This window comes from Bicyclus anynana, chromosome 13 (genome assembly GCF_947172395.1).
Source record: "Bicyclus anynana chromosome 13, ilBicAnyn1.1, whole genome shotgun sequence".
NCBI classification, from domain to species: domain Eukaryota; kingdom Metazoa; phylum Arthropoda; class Insecta; order Lepidoptera; family Nymphalidae; genus Bicyclus; species Bicyclus anynana.
Window position 1 is genome coordinate 13,879,145 of NC_069095.1, and position 13,005 is coordinate 13,892,149.

A 13,005-nucleotide genomic window follows, 5' to 3' on the forward strand; every position below is an offset into this window, starting at 1 on the left:
ACAAAAGTTGAAACAGATCTATATAACCGTATAGATGATTACCCATAAAAGGCCTAATAAATATCATTATGTTGTTTTTGGAAATATTAGTCAACCTCTTATGCCTAGTACCATACAACGGCCCAAGAATTCCGATGACACTCTAACAAGAGGGTGATGATCATTGGCAACGCTCGATGGCAATCCATCCGCTTCCGCACTCAAGATGATCCAAATACCGACGCCAATAGACAGACTTGATTGTCCTCTAACATGTAAACCTTGCCAATTAGTATTTTATTTATTTTCCTTTTCTCATGCAAATAGTAAATTTACAAATTTTAGCACATTTACAAATTATATTTTTATACAAACCTTCAACCCCATTCCAGCTTGTTTTATTTCGACAAAAGCCGATACAAATTTGTCTTTTTCTAATATCCAATCTTTAATAGCCCGGTTTTAAGTTAATGAACGCTGGCCATGGGTACGACCCCCATCCGTTTGTTTTACTTTAATGGATATGGTAATATTGTATTTATAAAAAAAAAATCAATCTATCACTGTACCGAATTCCGAAAATTAAATTTGGTTCAACACCTTTGTTTTCAATCAAACAAAAATCTATTGAATTTAAAATATTGCTAAATTTGTAGTGTATCTGTTTGACCACAAACATCAAAACAATATGTTAGTAGTAGCGGGGTGTGATAACACTAATCGCCACAAACCGTACACCGTTTATTTATTTTTTAACATGAACGTTAAATAAATACGACTGTTAGTCCTAGTACAACTGAACGCAAGGCTGTGCTATTAAGGCTTTATTGGTTTGTATTGGGTTCGAAAGTAATTCGACACGCTCGCCCGCGGTCATTACAGTATAATACGCACAGGTACGACGAGCGTACCGACCCGTGCGCGCCCTCGCGCGTGCTCGCTTTAATTAAACGGGATTCGCTGGACTGGAAGTGATCACGGACACAATTGATTCTTTGTTTAGCTTTCACTAAATGGTGGTGCTCGCCATTGTCCGCCCGCTGAACAATATGAGGGTCACACACGGGGCCAACCGCCACCCCGACTCACGTGTGTTCTGATAATGACAATTCTTATTCGAATTCAAATTCGTTGAATTCAATTTGGTTTAACGAGCACTTTTGAAAAATAAATCTATTAGTACCTGTTCAAAAACAGAAACTATTTAGTTGAAAATACACAACAGTTGCTCTTATTACGGTTCTCTAGTCTACGAGGAACGCTTATAGTATTGCCATGGCCGTCTGTCTGTCTGTCCGTCCGTCTGTCTGTCCGCAGTTTTACGCAGAGACTATTACTACTAGAAATCTGTAATTCAGCATGAGTAGGTATGCAAATTAAAAATGTGAAAAATCAATTAAAATCTGAAAAAAGTCTTTTTAGGGCCAGTGATGATGATTTTTGTATCGTTTATCCCACGGTGTGGGGTATGGTTTTCGGTATTTATGTGCGTTAAAATATAACGGTTGAAAGTGCTAACTTAATCTACGGCACTATTCTGTCCCCATCCGAATTGCATAGTAATTACATTATAATAATCTTCTATTTATTAGTTAACCTAATTTAAAAATTCATTTTCATTTCGATCAATTCGAGAATCCATTTTAATTAACGCCTCCATTAATAATAATCAAGTCTCTTTGTGTGACACAGCGCACACTAGCTTGTCCATATAAAAGCGGTACACAAAAATTAATATCTAGAGTGAAAATTAAAAATTTACCGAAGTTTAATTTTCACATTCACAACGTGAAAAGCTCCAGTTACGAACTTTTGAAAGCCTCATATCGAAATATTGAAAAATAATATCCAGAGGGACATGAATAGAGCAATTAGTATTGAAAAATAGCATATTGTGTTGAATAGTCCGCCATTACAGGAGAGATGAGGACTATTCATGTAGACAAATGTTTGGAGCGCACGCTCGTGTGATTGCTCTTTGGAAATCTCTCAATGCTCCGTTAATGCGCGCACTTCGTGTACAGACAGCAATCAGTGTTCGTATCGAGTGGCCGTGTCAAGTTTCAACCGTTTAAAAAAAATCTACCTATGTTAAATGTATTATTAAAACCTACGAATTGCATGATGGTACAGAAGATCATACATTTGTTTATTGTATTTATCACTAAATTTCATATCTTCATATCATATACCTAATATAAAAATTAATCGCTAAATGTGTTGCGAAACGCAAATCTCGAGAACGCGCTGTACTGATTTAGGCAATTCTTTCTTCAGGTGCAGTCAGTCACATATTCCTTGAAGTACGCCGATGATTTTTACGGAGAGGTTTTTTTAGGGTAGGGGTAGGGTATGGATAGGGTAGAGGTAGAGTAGGGGTAGGAGTTACATCTCAAAAGGATTTGATAAAAGCCCCAAGGTGTTTGACATTTTTCGACACTTAATTCGACCAAAAATTATGGTCATATTTTAACCAATTTACGTAATGCCGTACAAAGTAATTAATGAGGGAGGTTAAGGTATATAACATGTACTCGTATAGGTATACCCAAACCCGCATGAATCATTCTATCTATCGGTGAAAGTCGCACGAAATCCGTTATCGAGTTTATCGCGAACAGACAGACGCTTTAGAATATTTTTGGAATCGCGGGGACACGGCCTAGCGCATACATTCACAGTATCGTATACCAGTAAGTACATGTGTCTTGTACGGCTACTCGTGCTAATCAAGATCATATTGTATTCCACACAGAGTCCAAATTTGGTTCCGGTTCTTAATCCGAATCCTATAATATTTGGTTTAATCAAAAATATTCGGTTTCAAGTTTGGTTCCGGTAAACCCACCTCCGTAATATTCGTATCAAAAGCGGTGCAATTAGCCCGAAGTGGGCGTAGCCCGTAGCGGCGTAGTGAGATACGAGCTTTGCCGCGACGGGCGCGGTAATAGTCGGCGTTACCTTTTATGATATTTGTTTTGAATGCAAACCGTTTGCTGACGGGCTGAACGTTAGCGTGAGCAGTTATTCGTGGTTTTACGCGTTTTACAACGTAGTTCTTTGTTATTTTTATTCCAGAGGGTAAAAAGGGGACTGTTACACACATTATTCAGCATCATTATCATTGTTAGTGGTTGGACATCCACTGCTGGACCTAGGGGCGGTCTTAAGGTTGCATCTAGTGATAAAAATTGAACAATCGAATCTGAGAAGTCCAGTGTACGATCCCCGCCTGTTAGATTATTGTTGTTCCCGTATAGCGCAAAGGAAATTAAAAAAAAAGCAGCTAATATTTAAAAAAAAAACTATTTTAGCTCCAAACCTTTATGGCTTACAGTAAAGGTATTGTGATAATATCACACGGGTTTAATAAAATACAGACATTATTTTAATAATAATAGTTATTGTATTAAATAATAGCTAATCATTGACAATAATAAAAATACTGCCCAAAAGCAACAAGCAAGCTCAACAGTTCTCTTTTAGTGATAACATTGTAACGCTGTGAAAACTTAGTGATATTTTTATTTTACTGGAACACAATGGGCCCATTACTGTAACAAGGGCAGGAGGTGGGGGGAGGGCAAAGCTGACAACATTGGATCCAATGCTTTCTAATTAAAAGATGCAGCTTTTGTTTTACAACGGCACTAATAAAAGATCGTACTAGTAAACCACTAACACTAATCTACTTTTTTATTTTGCCATTTTTAAAACGAATAAACGAAAGGAGAATATAATTAGTTTATTCAGTCGGAGTAGTTGATGCGTTATTATTTGTATGTATATGTATATCTTACTCAAAACCATTACACTGAATTCAATTTATGAATTACTAGCTGACGCTGCGCGGTTTCACCCGCGTGGTTCCCTTTCCCGTAGGAAAATGGGGATAATATTTAGCCTATAGCCTTCTTCAATAAACGGGCTATCTAACACTGAAAGAATTTTTCAAATCGGACCCGTAGTTCCTGAGATTAGCGCGTTCAATCAAACAAACTCTCCATCTTTATAGTATTAGTATAGTATAGATAAACGCCTGGTGGACTATTGTCGTACCCATTCCTAACACAATCTTTTCTGACTTGTTGTATGACAATGAGGATACTGGTAAGCTACGGCAAATATTATTTTTAAGAAATATAAAAATATATAGTTATTATATGAATTGTCATATGAGTCGTCACAGTTGTGAGAGTACTTAGAGTATTACTGGAACGGGAAACGCCCAGGAAATACTAAGCTTTTCCGACGTCTTGTACTATTTAAACCTACATAAAGTTAATGATTTTGGATTAAGCAATAGCAACTCGCGAATTGGTCGTATTCTGACTGCAGTAATCACTAAAGACGCCGCAGAACGCGGTCTCACTCTATGTATAATTGGCACAGAAGAATCCCATCACATTAACATCGCTCTAATTAACTTATTATCCGCGAAGAAACTCCAAAAAGCCAGCTTTTCCGACTGTCATAATATTCATCAACAGCTTTTATTATTTAGCTGTTAATTATTTTATATTTTCTTCGTCATTTACTTTATTTTTTTTCTTTATGACGACCTCATTGTTCAAATGGTGTCCCATGCGAGAGTGTGTTTTATGAAATTGAATACCTCAATAGCTCTATGGTTTAAGGACGAAACCTTAAGAGATTTTTTTATTCTTTACAAGTTAGCCCTTAGGAGGGGGATGAAAATCCACACCCCTTTTGGTTTCTACACGACATCGTACGGGAACGCTAAATCGCTTGGTCTTTGCCGGTAGGGTGATAAGTAGCCACGGCCGAAGCCTCCCACCAGCATGACCTGGACCAATTAGGAAAATCTCAAACGGCCCAGTCGGGGATCGAACCCAGGACCTCCGTCTTGTAAATCCACCATGCATACCACTACGCCACGGAGGCTGTCAAAGGTCAAAAATTAGGTTCAATTCTCACCCTTTTGGTAACAATCCATATAAACAAAAGTATTTATTTAATAAAATAGGCTTGATGATCTTTTGTTAAAGAAAGGTATGTATTCATTTTAAAAATATTGCTCTCGTAACATAACATAATACAGACAACTAAGTGTTAAACTAACGGATGTAATGATCTAGAAGATTTTAATGAATAAAGTGGTAATCAAATTAAAGTTAAAACACTATTTAAAAACAATTAATTTAAAAACAAATAATTAATTATTATTTTAATTAAATTTAAATCTAATTCAGTGGACTAAGACCATTTAAGTTTTAAATCGTTAAAAATAAACCGACCATTTATGCCTCGGTACTAAAAATTCAAATAATTCATTAAAATATTGTTAGAGGAAAAAGCAACTCTTAACCCACTTCTAGTTCTACTGAGGCAGGGACCGGCAGGAAAACGCAAAGAAAACTGTTTTCCCTCAGTCGCGACAAGGGCGCCATTACACGAGGGGCACCCCATTTGCTGAAGGACATCACTTCTGCTTTTCTTACGTTTTTTCTTGGTATTTTCGTAGGCCTTTTCTTTATTTAATAACATAATTATTTGTCGTAATTAAATGAAATGAGCAACAATAACAGTAGGTTTTTTTTTTAATTCATGAAATATACTCGTAGATAAAGATAGGGTGAATCTGGAGAATCATAAATTAAATGGCTATGAATTTAAATTAATATTATAAATGCTTAAGTAATTCTGACTTAATACGTTTTGAGAATGTTGTGAGTGTTCACAAAAAAGTGAGACATTCCTTTTGTGGTAAAAATAAAGCTAAGTATTTGGATCAAATCAAATCAAATCAATGTAAAAAATATTATTATTATAATGATTGTAATATTCGGAATAAAATTATTATTATTAAATATAAGCCCACGAAGTGTAGCAAGTAGAATCCTTTTTAAGAAAGAAGTTCCGCGGTTAAAACCTAAACTAAAATTAACAGCCTTACACAAATGACAATAAGACCGCCATTACCACATTACAATGAGCGCCATTAAGACATTAGCGCCGCGTCTGGGGGACTTCTATCATGAAAAGGATTTTAACATGGAGACAAAAAATGTTTACCATGACGAGCATAATTTCGCTTCAACTATAAAATGGTAGTTTAATATAAAAATTTGTAATAGTATTCGTACCTTACATCAAATTGGCACACTGTTAGTCTCATATCCATTAAGAAGTTAGCGCGGAGGCTGCAGGCGGGGGGCAGGGGGGAGGCAGGCTACCCGCAATATCTCACTTACGCGGTAAACTTTCGCAATAAATTACTATTTTCAGCGCACTTTACACTTGTTTCACAAAAAAACTCTGTCCTGTTGTTTTGATGCGCTCAATAAATAACGAGATACAGCCAACTAGCGGATGCCGCGACTTCGGCCGCGTGGAAACTTTTAAACCCAATATTTTTTATTACAATATACCTAATATGTAAACCTTTTTCTTGAATTCCATATCTATAGAATTTGAATTTTGAATTTAAATTTGTTAAGAAGTTCACGTAAAAGTATAATACCATCAACTACAACAAAATTGTTGTAAACAATAAAAACAAAAATCGAATTGCTATTTTTTGTACTTCAAAAAAGAGCAATTCGAGCAATATATCAATTAAAATCACGCGAGTCCCTTCGTCAAAAGTTTAAAGAAATAGGTATACTAACAGTAGCCTGTCAATATATATATAACAGTATAGTCTATGTAAGACAAAATATTAATTTGTACAAACGAAAAGGAGATTTAAACCCACGTCTTAGTAGACACGGGCATAAATTAGTTATTTCTGCATATCGTCTCCAAAGAGTAAAAAAATCTTTTGTAGGTTTGGGTGTACTCTTCTATAACAAGATCCCCAAGACTGTGATGGACCTGCCAATGCATAGCTTTAAGCTATGTGTTAAAAATATTTACTTAGTCGAGGTTACTACAACATTGATGAATTCCTTAAAGATAAAGGCGCTTGGAGCCCATTGGATCAGCTTCCCCCTTCACACAGGAAATAAAACTATAAGAAATTGTAATTGTTATCAATTGTAAATTATAATACTGTATGACTTTTTCAAAAGAGCAACTGTTGAGTTTCTTGCCGGTATCTTCTCAGCAGAACCTGCCTTCCGAACCATTGGTAGAGTCTTTACAAATAGTCAACTGACGTGTCAAAAGTCAAAAGTGTAAACTGAGCCTACTTGAAATAAATGATTTTTGATTTGATTTGATTTGAAAATAGAACTCTACCTTCATCCGTTAACCTGAAGTAGGTATAGGTTAGCCCTCTCTTGTAAGGGATGAGAGTTTGGAGCCTATCACCATTCTACTATTTAATGCGTTAACAACTAACACTCGTAAGTCCCCAAATTCCGCTCGCCCCCCACCCAGTAGTGGCATGACAGAAGAGCACAAAATGTAATGTTCTAAGACACACTACGAGTGTTGTAACTATTATCATTGAATCGTCATAATGTGTAATACGATCTAATAAAAGTAAATAATATCCTATGGCTGTAATTCAAGAAAACGACTGAAGTTTTATGATGTACTTTTCGTTAGAGCAACGAGTCGTTTGCGTGCCGACGTGGACGCGGTAACGCTGGGACGATTTTACTTACAAAGCCTAAGTTATTGTGATTACATGTATTTTTGTACAAATGCTATTTATTTACTTTTTATTAAACTCACACAAAAGGAGAAAGGTTAACCTTGAGTTGATGTAGTGCAAGAAATAGTCTACGTACTGCTCTTTTTTCAGAGACTCAGAGTAGGCTGCATACGTATTTAAATTACACAGGATTTTCGTCCATAGAGCCGTGATTAAAGCCCAGGAGTGGGGGTGTAACTAGTAAACTTCTACACATGTAGTTCAACGCTGGCGATCTGCCAGTTCGCCAGGAATTTACGATATAAGCCCCAACAAAACTCACAAATATAACATACAATACAAATATGTATACAGTATCCAAATTCATGTGCAACGACAAATCGCTGCCGCGCACGCAAGTGGCGCACTGGCTTACACATCGCGAGCCTGTCACGACCAGACTTTCGTCACTTTATAGACACTGACAATTAGCCAGCTCATGCTACGGTAACTAGCTACGATATCTACGAAACGAAGACGTATGTCATTTTAACCGCGATGGTTTTAGAAAGTAGCAAGGTTTAAGGTTCCAGATTCTTAACCGTCCAAGTAAACCATAATTTCTGGTGAGTCGGGATAGCTCTGTGGATATGACCTCTGCCTTCGATTCGGAGGACGTAGATTCGAATCTGGTCCTGGGCATGTACCTCCAACTTTTCAGTTATGTGCATTTTAAGAAATTAAATATTACGTGTCTCAAACGGTGAAGGAAAAAAATCGTGAGAAAACCTGCATACCATAGAATTTTCTTAATTATCTGCGTGTGTGAAGTCTGTCAATCCGCATTGGGTCAGCGTGGTGGACTATTGGCCTAACCCCTCTCATTCTGAAACGAGATTCGCGCTCAACAGTGAGTCGAATATGGGTTGCTAATGATCTTGATGATGATTTTACTGGGCATAATTTTTGTAATTAGTCCTAGTCCAACGGAAAGCATTAGAAAATCCTACCTAATGGTCTCCACGATACAGATCAATCTAGTGTGGAGACCACAGGCAATGTTATGGTTTTTTGTATATATTTATGGTTAATAAAGATTTTATTTAGTTATTTATTTATTTTATAATACGAAAAATTTGATCAACGATTCAACGAGCTTATTGGGAAATCTATGAAAAACGTTCGTATTCGTAATACTGTCACGGAGCTAAGTATCTGGCGACTGGGGACATTAGGTCTCATTATATTCATCAGAAAATATTTAATAATTACGTTGTATACTTTGACAATTAAGGACCTGAACTCTTCAACTTGCTACCATAGACAACGGTTCATACTTTGTTGCCTTCGTAATTACCTAGTTAGGAGCATGAGCTGACAAACTTAAAGTAAAATAACGAAGATCTGGCCATTACAAGCCCTTAATCCATTGTAGAATATAATAGCAAAGGGTACGGAGTTCTTAGCATATTGCCCGCGTATTGTTTCACCTCGCGACTATGTGAACAGTTTATTTTCTTGGCCTTATTTTTTATTCCGTACGCTTATGTTTCTATAAAAAAATATGATTAACCTGATTCTTTGCTCTTTACTTGCAAAAAAAATCATTAATTCTACTTTTAAATTTTACTCACCACTAAAATCCATAATATTAAACATCTGCTTTTTTCGAAGCAGCATGCAAACCGACAACTACATGTATGCCGGTGTTGCATGCAGAATAGATTTCTTATATGATGGGAAAACACACTGGATTCTTCAGATTCTTTCAAAATGGGGTCAGTTTCTTGGTCTAGACTAGCTTACAGTTACACGATATATATATTATAAATGCGAAAGAGTGATTGTGTTTGCTTACAACGCTTTCACGCCATAATTACTGATCCAACGATCATGAAGTTTTGCATACGTACAACAGGAAAGCAAGATACATCCATGAAAAGCATGATGTGCCAGGGATAGAAATACGATTTGGATTTTAGACTATTCAAACTACACAGTTTACTGGTAATTATCTAGTCTCAGACTTTACCTTTGGACTTGTATCGCACTCATATTCACCAGCAAAATTGTCTGTCGTTTTTTGAGGGGGACTTGGTAAACTCACACATACAAAATACTACACATAACTATAAATTTAAATCGTAATACACATACGTGTAATTTTAACACAATAAACCATCGATTCTACATACGCAGTTTGTATAATCACGTTAGATCGTGATTATACACTTTTGGCTCTGTCAAAAGTACACCTGCATTGACATATGCTTTTGATAGAGTCGTTCTAACATCTAGCGAGGCAGGTCTTATGGTAATTGGTCGGCGTCAGTCGTGCGCATTGTGTTAATAAGGTTCACTTGCTGGTATGTGATCGTACAACGAAGTACAGTAGTGATTGCCGGGCTCCACAGAGTGGCAGTAACTAGGCCAGCGGACAACTTCTCTCAATGCTCCGGCTGGCACAATACATTTGCGCTTAATAGAAAACTGCCTGCTCCAGTTAGCAAGTTGCACGTGAATTATTTCTAGTAGATACGAATGACAGACGTACTCACAGACTAGAACCAGCAAAACGTCCATAGCTAGCTACTAATAGTCGATAGTTTCGCTATTCTTTACTTACCTCGCAGAGCATGTAAAGCCGTCTGTCCGGCCTCGACGTTATGGTCTGGGTTAGGTTCCCAACGAAAGATTAATGAACTTTACCCAGGTAAATTTTTCGCCACATCCCTTTAAATCAATAATAACCTTATTGTTGATTCAAAACTAAATTGTTCTTACTGAATAAACGAAATTTAACTAATTTCAGTATCAGGTTTTAATAGCACTTTTAGCGATTAAGTAAAATACGCAAAGAGCCTACCTTTGCGTATTTTACTTAATCGCTAGAAGCGATCACCAAACAAACCACATTAAAAAAATGAAGTAAAACAAGAGCACAAAAAGTACTTATTTAATTGTATTAAGCATAGTTGATGAGTGTGTTTTAAAAAGGTATTTGATGATGCCTGATGATACATCATACTCGTAGTAATATAATGTTTCATTTGTTTCTCAGGATCACATGCCTGCACCTGCCGCTGCAGTCCAAATGGATCCACGTGGGCACGGAGCGCGGCAACGTGCACGTCGTCAACATCGAGACCTTCGCGCTGTCCGGCTACGTCATCAACTGGAACAAGGCCATCGAAGTGTGAGTAGCTTTTATCTGTAATGAACAACTCCGGTCGGAGAGGATCACCTTGTAGTCCTCCAAAGAATAGGTCATAGGAATAGGTAAAAGTGAATATTACATTACCACACTAAAAGGAGACAACGCGAGTTACTGTTACTTTCTGCAAAATTAAGCGATTTGGATTTCATTTACGAGTACTTTACGGTTTTTTCGGTATGCAGCCTCAAGTATCCTTGTTGAAGCTTTAAACAAAGGAATGTAATTATTAACTTATTAATTAATACTCAGCAATACATAAATTACGCTTAAAATAATGCCTATGTTCCACAACGAAACGGTTGACTTGAAAAAACTTTCTCTCGAAACAGTATTAATGCCTGATTTATTGAGCAACCGAAAACCCAATCCGACCTACATTACAACGTTAGTCCCCCAATTTCGTAAATAGCTTTCACAAGACCTAACAAGTTGCCTGCGTAAATACACGCTACTTATGAAAAAGGTTAAGTAGAGAACGTCCCATTTTACTGCGAAGCCGGGCCCGGGCCCTGAATAAGCCTAATTATTTAACACCGGCCTCGGCCCGGCATTAGAGGCGGGCCTTTTATCAGCCGGCGTAACATCACTTCGCCCTGCGAAAGCAAACAAGGGTCTAATGAACCCATCTAGGAATGCCTTTGTGTGAAGGATGTTTTAAAACAGAGGACACTCGACGTTGTCGGGCGGCGCGCTTCAACTGAAATAGCTGAAATAACTGCAATTGTATCAGACGAGTTACTGACGCTGGTGACATTGCTATAGACCGGTTGGAACACTGTTATCTACGCAAAATTCTGAACAAAGTAAGTCATTAAGTGTTTAATTGAAAGATAAAAAAGCTTTATTTTTAACTTCCTAATTTAAAAAGATTGTTTTTTACCCAATTCCAATAAAAACGCCATCAAGATAGAACTTAACAACAAAGAAAATTAAAACACAATTAGTGTGAAAATTAATTTATTGCTATGCCCTGCGGTTTTCTTCCGAAGACTTTTTAAAAGAAAAGGTCAGTATTGCATAGCCCGACCCAGGACTCGAATCGAGGTCTTAGTGATCTGAAATCTAACCTGCTACTCACTAACCACTGGACTAACAAAACAGACCAATCCTGTCTTAAATCCTATAATATCTATTGGATGAAAATATGTCAAATTTCATCCAGATACGTTCAACCGTTGTAAAGTTACAAACAATATTTACTTAGGCGACCGTGTTTTATATAAATAGAAATAGCTAGCTTTTGATACTTTTAAATGTAATGATTTAAATTCAGGATAAGCAGTGATTTGTTTCAGCCGGCTAAAGCCCCGCTTATCGACAGTCGCGTCGACAGTGCTAAATCCGGCGCGAAGGCGCGACACGATCGGGTAGACGAGATCCGCGCTGAAAGTTCAACTCATTCAGGATTTGTAACAAAACTCTTGATAAAATGCCGCTGTACTCGTCCGATCTCGGCTAATCCAAATTCGATTTATAAATGTGCAAAATCTTTTACGTTACAACATTCATTAACAACTAGTATGTAATTAGAATATAATAAATGTTCACTATTGGTTTATGAGTGCGATGGGCAGTCTTCCGTTATGCTATAGGCGCTGAAAGATTGAAATCACATTTACGGTCAACAAGGTGATATTTACTCACGACAGAATCTAATCACCAGAGCAGACCATGAGCTATTTTATAATTTTTTCAATCAATAAATAAGATCACAGAAAACTGTGCAAAATAAACTGTAGAAACAACATTAAATAAAATGTACAAGTTATTCTAATATGGTTAGTTTAGATACTACTGTAGTAATTAATGTCATTGAAATATATTTACCCGCTTGCTTTACATGATTTCTGAATATGTTATATATTCAGAATATACTAAATTAAAGCTCCTGTTGCCGTCGCAGAACATGTCAGACTTCTGCAGCTGCAGTATGTCTGTGTTGTGTTTAACTAATTCATGCCGTGCGATGCTGAAGACATTAGGTAACTCAAACGAATAAAGAACTAACGTATTATAATAGAAATTGTTAAATAAGCTCTGTTCCACCACATAAAATCAGAAATCACAATCGAAAACGACTGCAGAGGTCGAACGGCAAATTTAGCAAAACGTGCAAACTAGCTTTAACGGCTTAGCGGTAATGAGCTGGTTGATTGATGAACTCGCTAGATCGAACTGTTAACTGCACATGATGCCGGCGAATGGACGAGCTATAAAACGAAAATAAAACGCTCAACGAAACACCGTTCATTTATATTGTGGAAGG

General features: G+C 36.9%; 1 protein-coding gene across 6 annotated transcripts in view; it reads left to right on the forward strand.

Moving 5' to 3' along the window:
• The window catches only part of LOC112044497 (syntaxin-binding protein 5), a 249,122-nt gene that overhangs the window by 193,017 nt on the left and 43,100 nt on the right, over positions 1 to 13,005 (forward strand). For all 6 annotated transcript variants that reach the window (XR_008251393.1, XR_008251394.1, XM_052885148.1 and 3 more), the window contains exon 4: positions 10,584 to 10,718. Coding sequence is in view for 4 of the 6 variants with exons in the window: in XM_052885148.1 (XP_052741108.1) it covers positions 10,584 to 10,718 (135 nt within the window). In the remaining 2 variants the exon portion in view is untranslated. The remainder of the gene's footprint in view (positions 1 to 10,583; positions 10,719 to 13,005) is intronic.